Source organism: Malaclemys terrapin, chromosome 2 (assembly GCF_027887155.1).
Source record: "Malaclemys terrapin pileata isolate rMalTer1 chromosome 2, rMalTer1.hap1, whole genome shotgun sequence".
NCBI classification, from domain to species: domain Eukaryota; kingdom Metazoa; phylum Chordata; order Testudines; family Emydidae; genus Malaclemys; species Malaclemys terrapin.
In genome coordinates, this window is record NC_071506.1 from 121,001,209 (window position 1) to 121,026,916 (window position 25,708).

General features: G+C 39.6%; 1 protein-coding gene across 1 annotated transcript in view; it reads left to right on the forward strand.

Moving 5' to 3' along the window:
- The window catches only part of KDSR (3-ketodihydrosphingosine reductase), a 35,295-nt gene extending 18,013 nt beyond the window's left edge, over positions 1-17,282 (forward strand). Inside the window, exons 8-10 of the mRNA XM_054017532.1 lie at positions 10,751-10,834; positions 13,177-13,278; positions 13,604-17,282. Coding sequence (XP_053873507.1) covers positions 10,751-10,834; positions 13,177-13,278; positions 13,604-13,723 — 306 coding nt within the window. The 3' untranslated portion in view covers positions 13,724-17,282. The remainder of the gene's footprint in view (positions 1-10,750; positions 10,835-13,176; positions 13,279-13,603) is intronic.
- Positions 17,283-25,708: the final 8,426 nt, after the last annotated feature.

Sequence of the window (25,708 nt, forward strand, 5' to 3'; positions counted from 1 at the left end):
TAACCATTGTAAACCTGTCTACCTTGCTTCAATACTGGTTTAACAGAAACAAAAGTCTTACTTAACTGCTTAATATTTAAAGTTTAGAAGTTATTTGATTTAGATGGGCCAAATTTTGCTGTCCATTACACTCATGAACCTATGAACGAAGTTGTTTTCAGGGGTGTAAGTAAGGGAGGATTTGGCCATAATTAAGGATACGATTTTGTCACCAAAGTCGCATGACTTTAATGGAACTCCATGACTACTTCAGCGTCAACCCCCCTGACCCCCACATACACACACCCAGACAGGTCACTGGCTTCCATGAATTTTTGTTTATTGCTGCAGCCTGTGCGTGACTTCGATGAAAAATTGCCATTACAAAATCTTAACCATAATGTAATATTAAAGTACGATGGAAAGTATTTGTTTTTCTCTTGGTATTAGATACCTAAATGCAATTCTACCGTATCTCTTTCCACCCGTGTGTTTGCCAACAAGGGGCTTTTATTTAAATAAATATATAAAAAATTCCTAAATATTCTAATATAGGATGAGTTCCTTCTCTTCACTAGACCTTCCAGAACAGATCACCAAACAAAACCATAAGTTTTTAAAGCGCTACATGGCTACAATTCATGTTGAAGTTTAAACTGAATACTGAGAAGATGAGGCTCCTTTTATTACCACATAAAGTCATAGACTTTAAGGTCAGAAGGGACCAATATGATCATCTAGTCCAGTGGTCTCAAACACGCGGCCCGCTTGGTTATTTTCTGTGGTCCGCGAGCTCCTTGTGGGCCCTTCCCCCCCCCCCCCGCCCTCCCCCAGCGTTTACCTAGAGGGGCTCCGGCCCGACGCGCACCGGGGGCAGGGCAGGCTCCCTGCCTGCCTGCCCTGCCCCCGCGCCGCTCCGGGAAGCAGACAGAACCTGGGGGAGGAAGGGCGAAGGGTGGGGGTGTGTGGCTGTTGCTTCAGGCACCGCCCCCAGCAGCTCCCATTGGCCGGGAACAGGGAACCGCGGTCAATGGGAGCTGCTGGGGGCGGTGCCTGAAGCAACAGTCACACCTCCTCCCCCAGATTCCGTCTGCTTCCTGAAGCAGAATGGGGGCAGGGCAGCTATGGAACCTACCCTTCCCCCGAACCCCTCCTGCAGCTGAACCCCCTGCCGCACCTAGCATGCACCCCAACCCCCTGCCCTGAGCCCCCCTCGTGCACCCTGCACCCCTCCTGCATCCTGACCTCCTGCTGCACCCTGACCCCCTGCCCTGAGCCCCCTGCGGCACCCCTCACCCCTCCTGCACCCCACACCCCAACTCCCTGCTCTCCCCCCCCCCCCGGGGTGGGGATTTCAGGGAAGGGGTTGGAATGGGGGCAGAGAAGGGGTGGGAAGAGGCGGGGCAGGGGCGGGGCCTCGTGGAAGCGGTGGAGTGGGGGCGGGGCCGAGGGCAGCGGGAGGGAGGTGTCAGTAAATGCGGCCCTCGGGCCAATGTACTAGTCCTCATGTGGCCCTCATGGTCATCTGAGTTTGAGACCCCTGGTCTAGTCTGACCTCCTGCACAACTCAGGCCGCAGAAACTCACCCACCCACTCCTGCAACAAACCCCTAACCTATGTCTCAGCCATTGAAGTCCTCAAATCATGGTTTAAAGACTTCAAGGTGCAGAGAATCCTCCAACAAGTGGCCCATGCCCCGCGCTACAGAGGACGGCAAAAAACTGCAGGGCCTCTGCCAATCTGCCCTGGAGGAAAATTCCTTCCCGACCCCAAATATGGCGATCAGCTAAACCCTGAGCATGTAGGCAAGACTCACCAGCCAAACACCCAGGCAAGAATTCTCTGAAGTAACTCAGATCCCACCCCATCTAACATCCCATCACAGGCCATTGGGCATATTTACTGCTAATAGCCTAATTTTGCCAATTAATTGATCTTTGACTATCCCATCCTACCATCGCCTCCGTAAACTTATCAAGCTTAGTCTTGAAGCCAGATATGTGTTTTGCCCTACTGCTCCCCTTTGAAGGCTGTTCCAGAACTTAACTCCTCTGATGGTTAGAAACCTTTGTCTAATTTCAAGTCTAAACTTCCTGATGGCCAGTTTATACCCATTTGTTCTTGTGTCCACATTAGTACTGAGCTTAAATAATTCCTCTCCCTCCCTGGTATTTATCCCTCTGATGTATTTATAGAGAGCAATCATATCCCCCCCTCAGCCTTCTTTTGGTTAGGCTAAACAAGCTGAGCTCTTTGAGTCTCCTCTCATAAAACAGGTTTTCCATTCCTCGGCTCATCCTAGTAGCCCTTCTCTGTACCTGTTCCAGTTTGAATTCATCCTTCTTAAACATGGGAGACCAGAACTGCACACAGTATTCCCGATGAGGTCTCACCAGTGCCTTGTATAACGGTACTAACACCTCCTTATCTCTACTGGAAATACCTCGCCTAATGCATCCCAAGACCGCATTAGCTTTTTTCACAGCCATATCACATTGGCGACTCATAGTCATCCTGTGATCAACCAATACTCCAAGGTCCTTCTCCTCATCTGTTAATTCTAACTGATGAGTCCTCAGCTTATAACAAAAATTCATGTTATTAATCCCTAACCCTAACCTTGCACTTTTCACTATTAAATTTCATCCTATTACTATTACTCCTGTTTACATGGTCATCCAGATCTTCCTGTCTGATATCCTTCTCTGTATTGGCAATACTTCCCAGTTTTGTGTCATCCGCAAACTCTGTTAGCGCACACCCACCATGTGCTGCTCTTGCTGCTTCTCCAGGTACTTTCCCCAAAGCTCCCATTGGCCGCGGTTCCCAGTTCCCGGCCCATGGGAGCTGCAAGAGCACAGAGCCCTCTACTTGCCTCCCATGCACCTGGCCGGGGCTGCAGGGACATACAGTAGTTCAGCCGCTTCAGGGAGCAGCACAGGGCTCGCAGAGGCACGGGATAGGCGGGGGGGGGGTGGGCATGGGGAGCTTGGCGGGCTGCACAAAAGAACTCCACGGGCCGCATGCAGCCCGCGGGCCGCGTGTTTGAGACCCCTGCTCTAGCTCATGAATAATGAATTCAGAGAGAAGCTGCTAATGGTTTAAAAAAAAAAAAATCAGTCTCTGCTCTAATTTATGCTAACTGGAAGAAGAACGTATCTTTTAAAGAAATACTAAATAAAGATGTTCCCTAACTTTGTGGTTTTTAAATCAAGGCCAAATGCTTAATGTAATCCTTGCTTATATGCTGTTTTAGGTCTAGAAGACATGAGTGCCTGTTTTTTCTCCATTGTACATTGGACAGCCTTACGAACAAAGAACAGTCAGAGTAATTGTAGGGTGTCTGAAAGTTAGAGGGAATAGTTCGATTTTCCCCCCCCACACACACACACACATTTAATAAACAACCAACAATTTATATTGCAGTAGTGCCCAAAGGCCTTAGGTAGGTTTAGGGCCCCATTGTGCTAGATGCTGTGCAAATACACAAAAAGACAGTCCTTTAATGTGCATTCTAAGCTTTTTTTGGGAAAGATTATATTTTAAAAACTTAGCTGTTACAAAAAACACTGCAGATAAATGATAGAACTCTTTAAATTTCTTTTCACTATGCTATCCTGCATTTTTTGTTTCAACACCTAATGTTACTGTCACTTAGCTAATTTTTATAGCCTATTTTACTTCCCATATAATGTTCATTGTTTTGGTTGCAAATACTACAAGAAAATACCTTTATTTTATTTGTTTGTTTTCAAAAATATCCCCCTATGGTTTATAATGGAATAGAAAAAGACACTGAAGTTTTTCTGGTGCATTTAGTATTGTAAATTATTGCATTTTTGGCATCTAAAATCTAAATTTTCAGCTACACCTTAAATATGCAATTTTCCATTATTCCTTATCTCACTCTGTTCAAATAGATTTGCATTAGGACTATCAATTGAAGTTAACTCAAGCAATTAACACGCAAAAATAGTTATGATTAATTGCAGTTTTAAACACACTGTAAAACAACAATAGAATACCAATTTAAATTTAATATAAATATTTTTGGAAGTTTTTCGACATTTTCAGATATATTGATTTCAATTGCAATACAGAATACAAAATATACAGTGCTCACTTTATATTATTTTTTATTATTTATTGCACTGTAAAAAAACAAAACAAGTAGTATTTCAGTCCACCTCATACAAATACTGCAGTGCAATCTCTTTTTCATGAAAGTGCAACTTACAAATGTAGAAATTTTTTTACTTAACTGCACTAAAAAACAAAACAATGTAAAACTTTAGAGACTAGTACACTCAGTCCTACTTCTTGTTTAGACAATTGTTAAGACAAACAAGTTTGTTTACATTTATGGGAGATAATGCTACCCGCTTCTTATTTACAGTTTCATCTGAAAGCAAGAACAGGCAGGTTCTGCTTGATAACAATCCAAAACAGTGTGGACCATTGCCCCTTCATTTTCATCATCTGTGTCAGATGCCACTAACAGAAGGTTGATTTTTCTATTTTGGTGATTTGGGTTATGTAGTTTCCGCATCAATATTGCTCTTTTAAGACTTCTGACAGCATGTTCCACACCTCATCCCTCTGATTTTGGAAGGCACTTCAGATTTTTAAACCTGGGGTCAAGCACCAATCTTATTGGTACCTTCTTTTGTTACCAGATTTGCCTGTTATTTGGGGGTATGCTCATTTATTAGGGTTATTCTTTTGGGGTGGAGGGATATTCTGTAATTCTGTCAATGTACTGCTTGTGTCACTTGTGTTCTCATACGGAGCTCTACTTCTCTCTGCTGCAAGTTCCCTCCCAATGGAGCTATTCTGCAGGACCTAGATTCCCCAGGGTTGGATTCTTCCGGCCCCAGAATCTCTCTCTCACACACACACACTCACACACGTCTGAGAGGACCGGGTTAATCAGCACTCCCAAGTTGGCCCTTCATATGTCCTTGGACTCAGTAGGCTGGGACAAGCAGCATTTCCGAAGTGTCCCCCTCATAGGCCCTTGGATTCAGCAAGCTGGGTTGAACAGCACCTCCAAGCTGTCACCCTCATTTGCCATAGGCACCGCACCAGAATAGAGTACGCCTGAGCAGGCTGGGTCGAGCAGCACTTCCAAACTGCCATCCTCATATTTCCCAGGTTCAGCACGTCCTTATCCCCACTTTCACATTACAATTGTTCCGGTAGTAACCCACTTGATGAGCAAATCCCATAGGATTTTTGGGTGCTGCAGGGATCTTTTTAGCTTAGGTACGAGGAGTGTTCCTGCAGAGCAAATGAGGAAGCCAAAAACACCCACTGGGGGAAAGGGGGAGAAAAGCAACCAGCTTAACCATTGAAGTTATTTATTGCCAGGTAATAACCATAGTACATTCACCTACTTGGGCAGCACAATAAGCCAGGGGTGGAACAAGCCAGGACATACAGAACAAAATCAGTAAAGCCAGAACACCTTCAGGAGCTTAGATACAGTCTGGAAATCATCAAAATAAGACACCAGAACCAAACGCAAGATGTATCAGAGCTGCGTACTTTCAACGCTACTTTATAGTGCATAATGCTGGGGAATGAGATAGTATGCTTCTCTGCTTCCACAATGACCTGTCCAAACTGTCTTCATTCCATACAACCTGCCTCAGAAAAATCCTCGGTATCTTTTGGCCCAGAACAATCTCAACCAAGATCTGTTGATACAGTGCAGCTAAGAGGATCGGAGCACCATCATTGCCAGGAGGCATTGGAGATGGATCAGTCATGTGCTTCGGATGGAAACTGATTCCATCACCAGAGTACCAATAAGATGGACACCTGAAGGCAAGTGAAAATAAGGGCGCCCGAAAACAACATGGCGAAGAGCTATGGAAGCTGAGCTGAAAAACCAGGGGCACAGCTGAGGAACCATTGAAAGACTTGCCAGAAACAGACAGAAGTGGTGGAGCTTCGTCATTGCCCTAAACACCAGAGGCGTAATAGGAACATGATGAGAAATAACCATAAGGGAGTCAAACAAAATAGTTATAATATTAAATCTAACTTAAATTTGATTATAAAAGTCAGGTTTAGAAAACTATAACTGATCACACAAGTCAGGGTCAGAAAGCTATACAGAGAGAGAGAGAGCAAGAGAGACCGACAGGTTCTCACCACTCTGCGAAGCTTAAATCGATCGGGGGTCCCACGTGGTGGTGGTAGCTGAGGGTCCGGAGTGCTGGAGACAGGCAAAGTCCCCAGCACGATCAGTCAGGAGAAGATGAAGTCCCAATGGAACTGATGCAGATTTTGAGTATGGATAGGGGTTTCTGTAGGGAAACAACAATGGTTCAAGGGAGAACACTAGATTTGTTTGTGTAAACTGATGGCTCCAGGGAGTATACCAAAGTTGTTTTGTTCAGGCTAGACCATGGGTCGGCAACCTTTCAGAAGTGGTGTGCCAAGTCTTCATTTATTGACTCTGATTTAAGGTTTGCGTGCCAGTAATACATTTTAACGTTTTTAGAAGGTCTCTTTCTATAAGTCCTATAATATATAACTAAACTATTGTATGTAAAGTAAATAAGGTTTTTAAAATGTTTAAGAAGCTTCATTTAAAATTAAATTAAAATGCAGAGCCCCTCCCTCCCCCTGGACTGGTGGCCAGGACCCAGGCAGTGTGAGTGCCGCTGAAAATCCGCTCGCGTGCTGAAGGCAGCACGCGTGCCATAGGTTGCCTACCCCTGGGCTAGACAATTGGAACTGATCATTCCTGGCTATGGGCGGTGTTCCTTGGAGGGAGCTCACAATGCAATGCTTCACTATTTTGGATTCCAAAAAAGGATTTATTACTACACTTGGTCTGATAACTACCTGGGGTGTGCAGGCATGGGTTCGTTAACATCTGGAGCAGAGATTTTCCTCCATCATGCAGTGCTTCCCTGCTTTTTTGGTCCCAGAATTCCGTGCGGTTCTTGCCTTGGAATCTCTGTTCTCCATTCTGTATGGCAATGGATATGTCTCCCTGTCCTATCTTCGATGCAAATGAGGCTAGGGGAGTTTCCTTAATCCTGTCACCCTTATCCTAGGGGTTTAGGTGCATCTCCCACTGCCTTTTCATTGTTTTTTGTAAATCTTTCTTCTGATTGGTTTTGGTTCAAGCTGGGGCGGGAAGGTCTTTTGTGAGTCAGATTGGCTGGGTACTGCGCCCTGGTTCCCCAAGAACACAGACCTGCTAGGTAACCCTTTGCGCATTGTTAAATCAGCAGTGAAAGTCTTCTTAAATAGAACATATTCTGGGTCATCATCTGAGACTGCAATAACACAAAATATGTGGCAGAATGCAGGTAAAAGTCACGGAGCAGGAGACATACAATTCTCCCCCAAGGAGTTGAGTCAAAAATGTATTTAACTCATTTTTTCAATGAGTGTCATCTGCATTGGAAGCATGTCCTCTGGAATGGTGGTCGAAGCATGAAGGGGCATACGAATGTTTAGCATATCTGACACGTAAATACCTTGCAACACCATCTACAATTGTGCCATATGAATGCCTGTTCTCACTTTCAGGTGACATTGTAAATAAGAAGCGGGCACGATCTCCCCTAAATGTAAATAAACTTGTTTTGTCTTAGTGATTGGTTGAACAAGAAGTAGGACTGAGTGAATTTGTAGGCTCTAAAGTTTTGTTTTGAGTGAAGTTGTGTGTTTTTTGTTTTTTTGTTTTTTAATGCACTACAGTACTTGTATGAGGTGAATTAAATACTATTTCTTTTGTTTTTTCTTTTATCTTGCAAATATTTGTGATTAAAAATAGTGAGCACTGTACACTTTGTATTGTGTTGTAATTGAAATCAATATATTTGAAAATATAGAAAAACATCCAAAATATTTATTATACATTTAAATTGGTGTTCTATTGTTATTTGTTTCTTAAAACTGCGATTAATTGCAACTATTTTAATAATTAATTTAATTGCAATTATTTTTTTGTGATTAATTTTGATTATTTTTTTAATCGTTTGACAGCCCTAGTTTGCATACTTTGCTATATATTTGGAAATAGAGTATCTTCCTTCCTACTGGACTTTATTTTCTATGCTGTTTTAAATTAACACTGAGATTTTTCACAACTTGTAGTTGAAGATACTTATGTATCTTAAAATATTTCTCGGGCCTTGGTATGCATGTTAAACAAAAGTAACCAAACAAAGATTGAGAATCTTAAATGCTGACATCACAAACGTTTTTTAAAGAATCATATAGTCACTACTCCTTTTACTGAATTTGCAAAATCGTGATGCTACTGACACTCCCATCCTGTTTCTTAATGTTCAGAACTTTACATTCACCTTTTGTTTCGTATTTGACTACAGCTGAATCTTTAATGTTTGAGCAAAATCCTTTCTGCTATTCTTGAGTTAGAATGTACATCTGTGCAGGAGCAGATGTCTGTGGGTTCAGCAAAAATGGTAATAGTTTGAAATTTGTGGAAAGTAGTTACGTACTTCATGGGACTGGGAGAAATTTGGGTTCGGTTTATGAAGTTGTGATGACTATGTGACAATTGTGTAGAATGTGTACAGTAGTCTTTGCAGGATGAATTGATTTTAATCAAAGCAGTTTAAATCAAATTTTAATAATTTAAATAATTGATATTAATATTTTGGTTGTTTTCCAAATGAGTAGTTCATTCTCCCTGGTTGGTATAGTCATTAAAACATTGATTTTTGACCAAATATAGCTTATGCTAAATATGGCACGCTTTGCTAATCAAGAGGGTACAATATATTTATGCAAACTTAGATAAGTAATTACCGGTATGTAGCTTAACATACACTTATTTAGATTCTTAATTTTTATGTTTTTGTCGGGGGGGGGGGGAAGAGGGGGTTTGTTTGTTCGTTAGTTTATAAAAAACTAAGGATTGGTGTCAAACTGCATTTGGATGGAGTGGGAATTTAATTAAATGTACAAAACCAGCGTTTTAAAAGGTTTTTTAAATAAAACTACCTTAAATGTGCTGGATACTTACAGCTTGTGTTTCAAAAGTCTTTTGCATTTACAACTGCTTTGTTAAACAAAGGAAATATTAACTGTAGCTAGTGAATTAACAGATTTTTCTGATCACAATGGGCCAGATATTCAGAAGTGCCCAAACTGATTGAATACCTACCTCCCAGTGAGATTGAGACACACAAGGCAGGTGAGATGTAATGTCTTTTATTGGATCACCTGCAGTTGATGGAAGGGACAAGCTTTCAAGCTTCACAGAGCTCTTCCTGAGACCTGAGATCCTTTCCACAAGCAGTTGGTCACTAAAAGACATCACCTCTCCCACCTTGCCTCTCTCTACTGGGGGACCAACACAGCTACAGCAACACTGCAAATTGAAATTAATGGCCGTTAAGTGCCTAGTCTCCTTATGAACTTTTGGAAATCTCAATCTTTAGATGACTAAATACCTTTGAAAATCTGGCCCCTATGTTCTTCAAAGCTTTAAAATTTATAGATCTCATCCTCTCCCACCTGGTTGGTTGTTTTTGTTCCCAGTCAATTTCTCAACTTTGAATAAACTAGTCCAAATGAAGAAAATATTCTCTGCACCTGATAGCTAAATTGAAACCAAAAGTAATCCAAACCTTTTCTGCACAACAGAATCTGTGGAAGTACTTCTATCTGGAAAAATGTAAAACAGCAGCTTCATTGTAAAGGCTGAAAGTAATATTAATTTTTAATGTGGTATGTGGCATTGTGATGTTTCCAAAGCTTGAGATGACCTCAAAAGTAAAGATGTTTTTCCTAGTGATTTTTTTTTTATAGAATTAAAAAAGCCACACCCTTTAAATCATTACAATTTGAGGAAGGCTCATTGAATCAACTTTTTTGTTTCTATATTTAAAGTTTACAGTAAATTTAGGACTTAATATAGGAAGTCATAATTTGACATTAAATTTTGAACAGGTTTATTTTAAAAAATAATGCCTTGTATTTAAATTTAAAAAAATCTGATTTAAAAAAAAAAATTATCCACCCTGAATCTTTGCTAATCTCTATAGCTGTGCATGTAGTTAAATGCATTTTATGTGCACATGCCAGCTAATTTAAATGTATAGTTAACTTCTTACAGAGCACTTGAGCACTACAGGCCTGGAGTTCTTGTGTTAAAGTTGTTTATTAATCTGGAATAGGCTGTTGTGATGCAACTAAAGATTCTCTTATAATGGAAATGCATAATGGAGTTCGTGTATATGATCTTAACAAGGTATTTCATGCTCTTGAAGTTTTGACTGTGCAACCTCAATGTTACACTAAAGTAGTTTCTGTATTGGAGTTTTCAGTCTTGGCTGCTTAAACTTCAGCGGCAATTCTCAGAGCAGTATGCTTGAGATATAAAATTGCCCATCTGCCTGAGAGCTAGGCATGCCAGATTCTTGTTTGTTTTTGCTCTTTTAACAGACCTGTTAGATTAGAAGAGATCTAAATGATAGATGCCAAGTTATATGTGCCTCGAGGTGAAAGTGAGTGAGGGTGGGAGAGAGCGAGGGATGGAGTGGGTGGGGTCTCGGAAAGGGTGGGGCCTCAGTAAAGGGGCGGGATAGATCCTGAGTTGCACTTAAATTCAAAAAGTGATCTTGTGTGTAAAAAGGTTGGAGACTACTGACTTAAAGCCAAAGACAAGTAAATTACATGACACAAGAAATAATGGTAACAGAGTATTTTTTGTCTTCTCTGTGTTGTCAATATAATCAAATTTATAATAATACTTCTGTATCTTCCTTTAAAGCCTTTAGAGACTAAACTAATTTCAGAAGCCTCATCTGTTTGCCAAGCAGAACAGGTTGCCAGAGTTATTGTTAAAGATGCCATAGTAAGTAATTTTTAAAATAAGGTCTTTGAGGGGAGGCATAGGATGGGAAATGATTGCATGAAGTACTTGTTTAAAGATGTAAATAAGAATTGTTAAGTATAAAAACATTTCTTCTACATGGAATGTTACTTGTATTTTTTGTACAGGAATGTTATTCTTTAGCATTTCTTTATTTCCCTTTCGTCACCCTGCCCCCGAACATCTTTCATTTAATCTCGTGGAGCTAACATGTCTTTGGAGCGTCTACTCTTAAGACAAAACAAAATGCAGCAATGTCATGTCAGAATAAACACAAACAAAAATTATGAATGTTTAAAATATTAAAGATGTTCTCCAGGCATCAAATGGTTAGTAAAAGGTTACTTGCCTAGTGCCTATAAAAGATCCAAGAAAGCCTTTAATTTCTCTGGTCGAGATCAGTTGACACTGAAATAACTATACAAAAATTCATAGTATTCTAGTGTGTGTGAGTATTTGATTTGTGAATAATCATAGTGCAGAAAATCCCACTGGTTGTAGCAATGGAGACATCAGCCTTTCCAGCACCTCTTTATTCTCAGAGATCTTGTGCTATAGAATCTTCATTTTTAAAGCACAAAGAGAAATGACATTAGGGGGAGTGCCTTAAAGCATGTCATGAAAATAAAGTGTCATCACGTTTGTTTGCAGCCACATACTGTCAAATTTTGTTTCAGTTCTTAATTTATTTATATGGTCTGACTGACAACTGCAACCCAGTTGCATACTTTATAGCCCTAGACAGGGCGAGGCTATCCCTTTCTTACTTTAAAAACTTGACCTAAACCTTCACCAAGTGTGTGTTTGGGTTTTTTTGAGTCTTCACCCACATGCTGTATAGTTGTTCTTGGCTATTTCCAGATAACATAAAAAAGTAAACCCTATGGCCAAGAGAATGCAGTACAGAACACTGTTTCAGAATGTCCAAACATGTCCAAAAAAATAATTTTGACCCCCTCCCTTTTATTTATTTATCATGACAGGTAGCTATCTTTCTGTTACGTGCATAAGGGTTATCCAGAGTAACAATGATAAATAAGAAGGAAATACTTATTTTCCATTTTCCCAGTATTTTCACCGGGGGGCTGCCTGAAAATTAAGAAAATTTGCAATAGCTATCTGTGCAGCAATGTTCTTGGGGACAATTTCACTATTTTGTTGAATGAGAAATTCTTGTTCATGGAAGCCAAATACCATTTTTCATAATGTGCCATATGTAAAAACAAATCATACCGATTAAAGACTGCTAGGTGGACAGGTCTACTCACACTTACTTGAGAGGCTATATCTTCTAGCTAATGTTAAATCTCTTTCCGCATGCTTAATTTCACGTTTGTACAGTAGAACCTCAGAGTTACGAACACCAGATTTACAAACTGACCAGTCAACCATACGCCTTCTTTGGAACTGGAAGTACACAGTCGGGCAGCAGCAGAGACCAAAAAAAAATGCAAATACAGTACTGTGTTAAACGTAAACTACTAAAAAAAAAGAACGGGAAAGCAGCATTTTTCTTCTGCATAGTAAAGGTTCAAAGCTGTATTAAGCCAATGTTCAGTTGTAAACTTTTGAAAGAAAAACCATAACATTTTGTTCAGAGTTAAGAACATTTCAGAGTTATGAACACCAGTCTCCGGGTGTTTGTAACTGAGGTTCTACTGTATTTCTAGCACTTAGAGACCACGTTCGGGAATCAGATCCCCATTGTGCTGGATGATGGGTGAGGGTGTGGGTGCCCAGTTATGCGTGCATACATATGAAAAAAGATGGCTCTTGCCCTTAGTCATTAACCCTTGGATTTGTTCAACCTTCCATGTGCACTTTGATTTTGAACACCTTATTCAGGTACTTAAGCAATCTACAGCTCAAAACAAAAATGTGTTTTGGGTCACTATCACCCAACATAAAGTAAAGCTGGTATATTTTCCACATGTACCTAAAAACTGTTGCTCATTTTGACACATACTGTGCAGATGAAGGAATAAGTCTCTAACCCCACTTTAAATGAAGTACCAAATAAATAGCATCTACCTTCAGCAAGCTAACCTTGATAAGGAACAAGCAGTATTTCATTCTCTTCAGATTCTCTAACACTTTTTTAAAATAATGATTTTTTTTTTTTTTTTTTTAATTCTTACATTTCTTTTGGTATCACTTTATTTCACAGTACTTGTCCCCACTGAATTAAGGGGAATGGAAGGACAGCATGAGCCTTAAACTAACCAATCTGTTTCATAATATTACTTTCAAACAATTAAAAGAGAATTTTGCAATTTGGTAACCTTTTTGTTTGTTTGTTTTTTTTAATTTCCCCTCTTTCCCAGCAAGGAAACTTTAGCAGTTTTATGGGCTCAGATGGTTACATGTTATCAATACTGACCAGTGGAATGTCACCTGTCACTGCTATTACTGAAGGTCTTCAGCAGGTAAGATCTGGAGAGGCTGTAATTTTTAACCATATTTATTCACAAAGATTTAGTCATACTTTACATTTTCAAATACTTTACAAACCTTGATCCTTCACCTCCATGAGGTGAGAGGATATTGTACAGATATGGAATTTTGTGGCATAGATAAGTTAACTAATTTGTCCAAGAAAAGTCTCCAGTAAACTTTTATTCATTCACTGAATTTATATTGCTTACCTGCGTGAGGCTGTGTTCACTTATTAAGTAAAAACAGTCATGTTGTATAGACTATAATTAAAAAAAAAAAGTTGAAATAGCTGAAGTTCTTTCTCTTTGCTTGCAGGTTGTTTTCATGGGCATTTTTCGCATCATTGGTTTGTTTTACCTAGGAAGTTTTGACAGCATAGTTCGTCGATGCATGATACAAAGGGAAAAATCTGAAAGTACAGATAAAACTAAATAATCTTTACTCACTGAATCAGAAGAATGTTACTTTTGGACAGCTTGCTGCTAAATGGGACTTAGTTTCTCACCTGAAGACTTTCATTTAAATGCTTGGATATGTGACAGATGAGTTCCTTTGAAATGGAAATAGAGAACAAAAGTACAACCCCAGGAAATACCAAAACTATGCAAAAATATGAATGAAGACTAGTTTTTTTTCATTGGTGTGAGTTGGAGAAACATTTGTGAATCTAGAGACTGTAAGTGTGAAGAGTAAAATTTCTAAGTGGGTTATTTGCTGGTAATTCTGGACAAATACTTAAGTTTTCTTTCTTTGATGGTGTGTTCAGAGATAAGGGTAAGTACCATCACACATTGAACCTAAGAAGTTTGAACTCTCCTTGAAGAGAGTTTAGGCTCCTAATAGATTTCCACAACCATATTTTAACTTTGAATGTTCTGATTACTTTCCCCATTGTCTGTTTACCGATTTACTGACTTATCCGTGGCTTTCATCATGCACTACTATGGCTGTGGGATTGTTAGGTGGGAGAACCATACCTATATGATCCAAAGCTTCTCAGTGTGGGAGTAGTTGAGATATGCTTTAGTAGCTACATACTCTTCTAAAGGGAGATGAAGAACCCATTCTCCACTGAGAAATGCTGGGAGATATTTTTTTTGGCCTTCTGAAATACCTTCTAAACAAATCAAACCATTAGAACAACAAGTAGTTTAAAATTGCTGAAAGCCACAATCTAATTTTAAATTGATGTATAATCTTCTAATTTATTCCCTTTTCTCTCCTCAGCTCAACTGACAGTAAAGGTAGCTTAATGTTGCCATTATGCACATTTTTAAAAACTGCAAATGATGAGCCAAACAAGTAGTTAATAGAATGGGTTGTAATTAAAATGTTAATTTAAAATGCTAGGCTCTTCCAGTAGCAGGAATGTAGCTTTCAGGAGGGTCAAAATGGCATTCCAGGTTAATTTATCCCTGGATGTGAGTATACTTGTTAGGATGACAAGGTCTGGTTTAAAAATACACTCCACTCTTTTGCTTTTTATTAGATGCACATATGAATCAAGACTGCTTCACATCTATGCCAGACTACACTGAACCCAATATTTTCTAACAGTTTTAAGTTTCTAACACTGAAAATACTTAGTTCATAACAATGATAGCATAAAGAGATTGTGATCTATTGTTCAGTTGGACTACTACAGTAAGTGCCTATAAGTCTTCTTTTGCAAAAGCTGAATCTTTAATATTTGTTAGCACTCCTACATTTTTAGATGTCAGGTTTTCCTAGTCTCAATCCATATTTTAAAGTTTAAACCTTAACTGGTAAAATCTGTCATGCTCACTTCCTCTACAGGAATAAATTTTAATCAAATATTGGGTGAAATTGATACTGTTTCTTAGTCTTCTATATGCCTCATCTAAGGAATGGTTTAATGGGACACTATATGCTAAAATATTTTTTCTTATCTTGCATTAACTGGAATAACTTCAAAAACTTAACTCCTCATTGATACTATTACCCCTCCCCCCGTGCAATTAGTTTAACTTACTGGGTTTTTTTGCACTAGCACAGTGCTGCAATGTTTGCTATGTAAACCCTATAGGGGAGTATTCAAACTGACCGTCTAAACAGTTTCTCATTAAGAGACTGAGTGTTTATACTAGGCTTTATAATGCTCTTCACAAAGCCTAAGTTTGGGGGCCAACCTACCAGAGTGCCTCTTTAAATATGTAAAATTTGCATGCCTCTAATTATCAGAAGAATGCATAGATTTGAGCATAGTAGGCATCCTTACAATTCTAAACAGCTGAGTTTCACAGCAGAAGAAACTATTTTGCATATACATTAGTTGCTCTGTGCTGTTTTTTATGGATTGTGTATTATGGAGCATTTGTAATAACATCCAGAGTCATTGTTTGCTTTGTTTACTGAAAGTCATCACAGCCCATTCTCTCAGGACCTCATATATCTTACTAGTGTGTATATTATACCAAACCTTGATATAAATCAAGAATAAGATTAAATAAAAGTGTTCAAACCAGATACCAAGTCAATGAGTTAGTATTTCTGACAAAATGCTAAAAATAACATCAAGTTTCTGACTTGTATCAAAAGCCTGAAGGCCAAGATTTCAAAAGCACCAAGGGACTCTGGGTGCCTCAATTTCTGGGTGAACTTTTAAGTCTCAAGGACTGTTTTTTCAGAAACTGCTGAGTACCCAAACTGAAAATTGGGCCCTGTTTAAAATATCATAAGTTGGGTAGCCAGTCACTAGCCAGTTTTGAAAATGCTGGTTGAAGATTCCAAATTAAGTCTGGTGCTTGCTCTTAAAGTTTGTACTTAAATTAAATCAGTAGTCTTATCTAACATACCATGGCCAAAATCCTGCAGAGAGATGTGCATTTGCTTAACTTTGCACGTTGTAAGTAGTCCCATTGACTATGGCCTAGTCTACACTTAAAACTTAGGTCGACAAACAGGTGTGTGAAAAAGCCACATCCCTGAGTGTTTGTAGTTATGCCAACCTAACCCCTAAATGTAGATAGATCTAAGAATGCTTCCATCTATCTAGCTGTCATTGCTAGGGGAGGTGGAGATCCTACAGTAATGAAAGAAACCCTTCCGTCACCATAGTCTGCATCTACATTGCAGAGTTACAACCATAGCTAAGTAAGGCTTTGCAGATTTAACCCTATATCTATTTTAGTAGTGTGAACCAGGTAAGTAAAGAATTTGATCTTTAAATGTCATAGTTTTGTTGGTGCAAGCTAGTGCATTTAGTTAACTAATTGACACTTTCATATACATTAGGATTTTGCGGTTGTTCATTACTTTTGACAAAAGAGCTTAATCTGGAAATAATCAGAGCTAAGGGATTCTAATAAGGCTTACCATAAAGCTGTAAACATCAGGAGAGAGCTAAAAACAAGAATACTTTGTAATCTTGTGGAAAAGATGACTGACAGCCTACAGATTGTCGTCAGCTAAATTTAATCAATGTACTCGCATCTAATTTTTTTTCAGTAGAGCCACAGATCTCTGAAGAATTTAAAACAAAACACTCTCTTTACCACCGTTTTGTCAAATTAACAATATGTAATCGATGCTATAACCAGACTCAAATTTTATGACTTTTTTGAATTCTTTTAAACATTCAATTTAAGTTTTGATAGTTGAGCCAAAATGTTTCTCTTACATTTCATTTAGTTTCTAGTTACTGCTTTAATGTTAGACTTATTGTACAGTATACTTTTCTAATTAAAATTCTGGTTTATGTGCAATTTAAGTAGGTTTAATATTTACTAAGAAGGAAATATGTAAATTACATGTTAGTTTGCTGTGAAACACTCTAGGCACTTTTAAATGGTAACAATGTTTATGGCTGTTTTTTAAAACCTATCCCATCTCCAGTTTATTGCTTTAAAAGCTTTTGTGCCAGAACTGTAAACTAATTTTCATGTTGTTTTGTATTTCTCAAAATAAATGGAGGAACAAGAATGCTTATTCTGAAGTTTTAAATAAGTCTCTTCATATTAAAAATACCACCTGAGCCTATGGTTTACAAGTTTTTGTCCTTTTAAGTTGTTAGTGTTCCACTCAAACTTTGGAAATCAATTGTCATCTTTTCAGTGGGTTTGTAAAACTTTTATTGTAACTAAACTTACAGTAACACGAGGTGTTATTCTAGGAGCAAAGTTTGAAGGAAAACTTTTTTAAAGTAAAATTTGCATTGTAGCAGTGAACATTCTAAGGGCAAGAAAGCCTTCCATGTGATATCCATGGGCTAGGATTGCCTCAGCTGATCTCGAAGAGAAAAATCCCCTTCTTTCTCTACAAAAAGTAAGCCTTCTTTTATCTACTCCTGAAATAAATTCAAAATTGAGAAGTTGCTTTCTAAAAAAACCTACTCTTGTGAACTCAGAGCTTCTCACCTGCAAGTGGAGAAGACAACGTGGCTACCAGGACACCCAAAGCAAGCCTGGATTGGGAAAAGAACATGCTAACAAAAGATAAATTGCTTGGCAGAGTTTTAAAGCCATGAGGACTGATATTAATTCCCAAATATTTTATATAAATAAAAGTTGGAAACTCTACCTTCCAAGTCTGTCATGGAGACAGGAGCAGGAAAACACTGCAGTTGGAACTGATCTTCAAAGTAGTAGGCGAAAGCAAAATTGGATTTAAAGAAAGAGCAATGGGAATTAAAGGTTCTTCTGTGGTAATCCCATTGAGTTTAACTGGCAGAGAGCAGATGAGATTGTAAGTGACATTGTTCTATCCTCTCCCGAGGTTAGCAATGGCAAGAGACTTCATAGTGAGGCTGTACTGCTATCATCAGAAAGAGGTCATCATGAGAAAAGCTGGATGACTGACCTAAAGGCTTTTTTTTTTTTTTTTTTTTCCTAGGAAACAATATACGCTTATAAAGATCTGTTTGCCTACACTCTAGGTACTTTGAGGTAGTTTAAATAAAAAGGGTCTTGAAAGGATCTGTAATCCTTTACTGCTGGGAATTTCATTCTAGCCTTTCAGATACTACCTTATATTTCAGGAGAAAAATCCTGAAATTGATACCAAGCTCTAGCAACAAAGAAACATTCCAGATGTCTCTGGACATAGGCTTACAAGAAGCCACAATGAAGCACTGGCAGCTGGTGAAACCTAACAAATAAGGACAAAAAGCTCCACAATGCCAAGATACTGAAGAATTGGGTAGAATGAACTGAGACCACATCTTTGTTTTGTTGGTAGGGAAATTCCCTTAGGTTTAAACCTTTAAAGTTCTAATTGTGAAGCTCCATCTATGTTGTGATGTAAAAACCATAATGGATACTGATTAAAACAATGAATAGTCAATATATAATTCTGGAATTTCTATGTAAATAAAAACAAAGGTGTAGAGGTGAGGATAATATGGGCTTATAATACTGGTGTTAGGGTTAATATTGAAATATAATCCTCACTGATTTATTTGGGAATTAGCATATCAAATGGAAAAGGCTTAATAGCATAAGTGAGAGTAAGACCTGAATGAATTTGAGATCTGCTCTTGATAACTTGTCCATAACAGAGATGTATCCTGATGTTACAAGAAATCAGGGAGAACTGGTTAAACAAGGCATATTGTTCTTCATGGCCCCCTAAATGAAAGGGAGTGTCTAAAAGCTACCCATCCCCTTTGTTTTAGAGAGAACTGAAAGATAAAATATTCTTTTTACTTAAAAAAAAACATGTGGGGTAAGAGTAGAAGTGAGATTATAGCGAGCTCATTGTATGCCAAAATCTAGGGCAAAATACATATTTGTATGCAACTTTTCGAGATTTGTTAAACCCTACACTACATTATCTGATGGGAAAGTTAAGATAATGGTGCTAGTAAAAGCCATTTAATTTATAATTGACTCAATACAGGGAGACTACAATTACATCAATTATATATTAGATTAAATTGTGTTCCGTTATCAGCAATATTACACTCACTGTGCCCCCATGCAAGATTGTGGCCAAAACTTTCAACCTTGCCTGTTTGAATTTAGATTCTTAACTCCATATCTAGGCATTTAAATCTATGGCCTGATTTGAAGGCCTGCACATCCATGATTTCCTCTGTAGTCATAGGCAATGCTGCTACTCATCACCTTTGAAAATCAGCCCATGTATATTTAAGAGCCTAACTTTAGACAGCCACGTTTGAAATCGTTGGTTTGTGTGGCCCCATTAAATGAACTGCAGCATTAATTTCTTGATGCAAGAACCCTAAGTGGGGGTGAATATTGAAAAGGAAATACTTTAAATATTGATCTATTTCAGGATTGCAGCAGCAGTAATAAGGGGAGTATTAATAAGTTTGGCTTCTAGATTGCCCACCAAAAAAACCAACACAAAAGTTTTATAGCAATTACCAAAATAACTTGGTAGGTATAAAAATATATTTTTAAAACCTAAATAAAATTTATACCACTTAATTTTGTCTCATATCAAGAAAACTCTCCACTTCCACCATAGTTGTTTCCTGTTATTGTTGGCACAGTGGCACTATAGGCATATGTGTACTGGTCCAAGCAATCCTTCATGGTGTAACATTCCCTTCAGGAGTGACTGATTAGGTAGCACTTTTGAACGCTGTTGTACAGGTCTCACAGGGACCGGTACTCCAGCTCTTTTCATGGCCAGCCTGGTCTTCACAACCACATCAGTTCCTGGTACCTGCTACCTTTTTGATGCAAACATGGCTCCTTACTCTTTGGAGCAGTGCTTGTTTTCCTTGTACAGGGGCGGGAGAGAAGTGTGTCCAGGCCCAACTAGGGTACTCGGAGAGATATAAGAATATAGCAACTTGAAGGAGATGGCAGAACCCTGATACTCTTGCGAGGAGGCCCAAGATGGCGTAAATGGAACTGAGGCAAGGGCAGCAAAAGGTGAAGGAGAATGAGGAGTTCAAGGGTTCCTGCATCTTTTATACCAAGTTCAATGTTAAATGCAGCAGGGACCCTACCACCATATCTGTAATTACTGTGTACACTTCACATCTGAAGGAGAGGAAGGCACTCTTCTCCCCAGAGAGATGTATGAGGAAGAAGTGTTTTGGCATGGGATGCAGCTGGACCCTTGCCTTTCATTGTGAATGTCTCATGTTAGCCCATGTTATCCCTGGAGGAGAGAGACTTTGGTAGATGGAAGTGATCATTAATGCTCCTTAAATAAACCCTGTTGTAGGCTGATCTGCCCAAAGTTTTGGCAAATATACTCCTGTATGCTGGCTTTGCTGTGGGAGAGATGGCATCTAACACTACCCTCTTTCTCCCCAATAGGTCTGAAAATACTTTATGGTGCATGTTTTCACATCCACACCAACCTGCCCCTTTCCTCTGTTGACGTTAGGAGGCAAGCATAAACCCAGATCTCATACTCACCTTATTAAAACCTCTCCTTTCCCCCATCCTGTTGTCTGTGCAGAAAAAAAATTGTAAACAGCTTTTTTTTTTTTTAATTGCAGAGGCCATAACTGTATCAATATTAGCACTAAGCAAGTGTATAGCACCTCAACTGAGGCAACACTAATAAATGGTGTGACAGACCCAGACCAGTGGGGTACAGGAGTCTGTTAGAGGGCAAATATACTGGCCACTGGATGAGTAGTTTTCTGTTCCCTGCGTGACCAGAACAGGGGCTACACTAGAGTAATCAGGAACCTGCTAGAACCAGTTAAGGCAGGCAGGCTAATTAGGACACCTGGAGCCAATTAAGAAGCTGCTAGAATCAATTAAGGCAGGCTAATCAAGGCACCTGGGTTTTAAAAAGGAGCTCACTTCAGTTTGTGGTGTGAGTGTGAGGAGTTGGGAGCAAGAGGCACAAGGAGCTGAGAGGGAGTGCTGCTGGGGGACTGAGGAGCACAAGCATTATCAGACACCAGCAGGAAGAGCCTGTGGTGAGACTAAGGAAGGTGTTTGGAGGAGGCCATGGGGAAGTAGCCCAGGGAGTTGTAGCTGTCATGCAGCTGTTACAGGAGGCACTGTAGATAGCTGCAGTCCACAGGGCCCTGGGCTGGAACCCGGAGTAGAGGGCGGGCCCGGGTTCCCCCCAAACCTCCCAATTGACCTGGACTGTGGGGAAGGTCTCTGGGCTGTTCCCCAACCCACATGGTGAATCTCTGAGGCAAGAAAATCTGCCAATAAGCGCAGGACCCACCAAGATAGAGGAGGAACTTTGTCACAATGGTTTAATGTAGTTGACATCATAGGGGAACACACATATGTCCTTACATGTTGTTTAATAGCCGTGCTTTTAAGGCATTACAGGCAGCTTGGCAAGACACCATAAATCATTAATAGAAACATGCTACACTTCAGTTTACAAATTCAAGATCACACAATATACATTTCCTTCTACAGTTGCTGTAGCATTGCAATCATTGAGCTGGAGGCATTGTATTCACTTTGAAAAGGCAGCATGTACTGTGCATGCACACAGCATGTGCATGGGTTACAGCTGGCACAGAAGGGAGACACATTGAATGTTAAAAAGCATGGTGCAGCATGGCTGGGGACAACACAGAGCCAAACAAACACCACTATGCACAATCACCAAAATCCATTTATGGTGCCATGGGATACTGGCAGAACAGCCTTTTAATTTTTAAGCACAATTTTCCAGTGCATGGGCACCCTTTCACAATTATTTCAGCAAGTAATATTTAAGCTTTGCCTGGACACTGAGTCAAAGATGCTTAGGCCAGCCCACCATGATAAGATGTTCCCATGACCATCAGACGAGACCTCTAGGGCCATCACTTTCCGGATGTTTGAACTGAGCAGAGAGCCTGTCCACCTCATACATCCATCCTAAAAATAGGGGCTCGCTCTTGGTCTCACAGATACTATATAGCAAGGAAGGTTTTCCTCACTGATGTTGTGATCTCACAGAACATTCCACCTGCCCTCCAGTCTCCCAAAGGAACACTCCATGGTCATTCTGCAATTGCTCCAGGCAGTACTTAAGCAGCCCAGAAGCATGGAAAGGTGTACCAGTGTGTGATCCAGGGAAATAAAGGCTAGGCACTGTCACCAACAACCAAGATGGGGTTTCTAAGCATGTCAACTAAAAGGAGGGGGAAAGTGCTTTCACCTTGGGAAGAAATGCAGTATTTCTAAAAATGCATGTAGTGTGGACTTTTCCAGAGCAGACAGTATTTGTCAGGTATGCAACCACGGGGATATATAAAAAGGCCAACATAACCATCAGGAAGTACCCCCGCGCCTGGGGATGGAGGAGTACACAGAATGGGGACATTGTTTATTACCATAGTGCATAGAAACCCAATAGATCAGGATCCCATTGTGCTATTGCCCCAGCAGTTTGGGAAGTCCAGCTCACTGAATCCGTTGATTATTGTCATGTTCTTCTGTACTAGATATGGACCAGTCCCAGCACTTGCTTATATACACCAGGTGTGTTCATCATAAGATCCTCTGATGCTCTGCCAGCTATGGCTGAGGTTCATTTAAATAAGATATTTTACACACAGTGCCACATCATGGCTGAACGGTGTAATACAGATTAACGTTCCCTTACAATTATTTCCTGCACATTGCCTAGCCTGATTAATCTGAGCAGCAGGACACACTACTGCTTTGCATACCTTGCTAATGACTGACCCAACTTGATTTTTCCAACATTAAATTGATTTCCTACCATTCAATAATGTTCTGGGTTTCATGCTTCCATATGCAATTGCCCTGCTTCTACACTGCAAGGAAAACTTTCATTGTGTTGTTTTTGTGCTATGAGGCTTGCTATTGCCTCTATTACAATAGAGAACAGAGCTATGTTCCTCTGTGCCACATCTATGGTTGCAGCAGACAGTTCGTAAATGGCGTGCAACAGCAGCTGAGAGAACAGAAGGAAATGTGGGCTCTTCACCCCATGCGCCCAATTCCCTGAGAGGCCCACAATACACAATGACCATTTCTAACAAGGCAGTGCATCTGAAGGTGATGTGGAGGACACTGTAATGCCTACCAACAGTGGAAAATGCTTTTCACTAATGCATTTCGATGGCATGTGGACACAATGCATCAGCACAAGCAGTCAAGTGTGAATACGCTCCCCCAAAATAGTTTTGTTGTTGGCATTATGCTGATAAACTTTCTTAATTTTTTCACTCTTCACATAAGAATTTGTCATTCTCCTTGCCTGTTGCTGAACCCCCACTATATATATATACGAAAGATTCACCAGAACTGAATATATTCTAGATGAGATTGCTGATTTATATAATAGTATACGTTCTCCATCCCCATTCCTATATATGTACCCTAAAATTCATTTGCTTTCTTGACATTGCAACACACTGAGCAGAAGTCTTCAGTGTACACAACAAGGCCCAGATCTCTTTCCTGAGTTGATAGTTAATTTAGAATCCAGTAAGGTATATGAGTAATTCAATACCAATTATGGTTTCAGAGAAACAATTGCAAGGTTGGTAACAGCTATCTCAACCTATGCAACAAATTGGAGAAATGGTCTGAGGTAAACAGGATGAAGTTTAACAAAGACAAATGCTCCACTTAGGAAGGAAAAATCAGTTTCACACATACAGAATGGGAAGAGACTTTCTAGGAAGGAGTACGGCAGAGAGGGATCTAGGGGTTATAGTGGACCACAAGCTAAATATGAGTCAACAGTGTGATGCTGTTGCAAAAAAAGCAAACGTGATTCTGGGATGTATTAACAGGTGTGTTGTGAGCAAGACACAAGAAGTCATTCTTCCGCTCTACTCTGCGCTGGTTAGGCCTCAACTGGAGTATTGTGTCCTGTTCTGGGCACCGCATTTCAAGAAAGATGTGGAGAAATTGGAGAGGGTCCAGAGAAGAGCAACAAGAATGATTAAAGGTCTTGAGAACATGACCTATGAAGGAAGGCTGAAAGAATTGGGTTTGTTTAGTTTGGAAAAGAGAAGACTGAGAGGGGACATGATAGCAGTTTTCAGCTATCTAAAAGGGTGTCATAAGGAGGAGGGAGAAAACTTGTTCACCTTAGTCTCTAAGGATAGAACAAGAAGCAATGGGCTTAAACTGCAGCAAGGGAGGTTTAGGTTAGACATTAGGAAAAAGTTCCTAACTGTCAGGGTGGTTAAACACTGGAAGGAGGTTGTGGAATCTCCATCTCTGGAGATATTTAAGAGTAGGTTAGATAAATTTGTATCAGGGATGGTCTAGATAGTATTTGGTCCTGCCATGAGGGCAGGGGACTGGACTCGATGACCTCTCGAGGTCCCTTCCAGTCCTAGAATCTATGAATCTATGAATAAGAAAAGAAGAGACAACCCTCTCTCCCAGCTTTATTATACTTTCAGGCATGTCAGCTGAGATGACTAGTAAATTGGATGCATTGAAATTAAGATGAGTGTTGGCCCAAAGACAGCAACCAGAATGCACTGATGTGGGACTGAATGTAGTCGCATGGATACCAAAGTAGTGGAGACCCTCTAATATCTACAGTTATTCATTTAAAAGAGTGACTCTAGAGATCCCACATAAGGTTTCAAGGTTTCACGTCCATCCCCATTGTCCTCAATTGTGAGTAATCCAGAGTTCTGTGGGACTTTAAAGACTGAAATGTGGCCAGAATCAAGTCAATGAACCAATTGCTTGGAGGTGAAACTATTATGTCTTATGATGAGATCAAAACTAAATATTATTTCCCTTCCCTTACATTTCATCTATATCTGCAATTACAATGCTCTGCGATGGAATCACTAAGATTAATAGACAGTGAAATAAGGATTAATGTCTAACCATAGGGAATAGTACTTGAAATTGACATGAAGGAATACCCACATTTCATCAGTAGATGGAATAAAGATACTAATGGGGGGGAGGGGGAAATGCCACAAAAAGTGCCTGCAAATATGAAACAGAGACAAGTTCTGCAATTTGCAATACCAGTAGGCAAAGCTGCTTAGAAAGCCTATATCCAACTCTAGTTAAAGAATATTTTCAAAGCAAGAAAAAATTGCTGCTGGAGAGAATTTGGAGAAATTGGAACTTTGATCCACAAATGGTGGATGTGCCCTTCTAGCAGTATCTCCTGGTCCAAAATCAGAGAACAAATAAGCCTAATTACTAAATGCAATATCCCAAATTACTGTTTTTAGACCTTCCTAGGATGGGTTATAAAAAGAGCTTACTAAAATCTGCAAGTAGCAAATCTGAATTTGGTTTGTGGTGGTGGGGAAAACAATCTTTCTATCCTCATGTCACAGAGTCTGCTACCACAAAGCTGAAAACCAAGGATTGTTTAGAGATATAGATATCAGGGAAGACAGACAAGTGTTAATGTTAGGGAAATTATTTTCCCCCAAGAAGGGCCAATATTGCATGATCTGCCAAAGCCAGAAATGCTTTTTGTCCAGTACCAATATTTTCAACTCTTATCATACAATTTAATATTTTACATAGCTGACTTTCACAAATA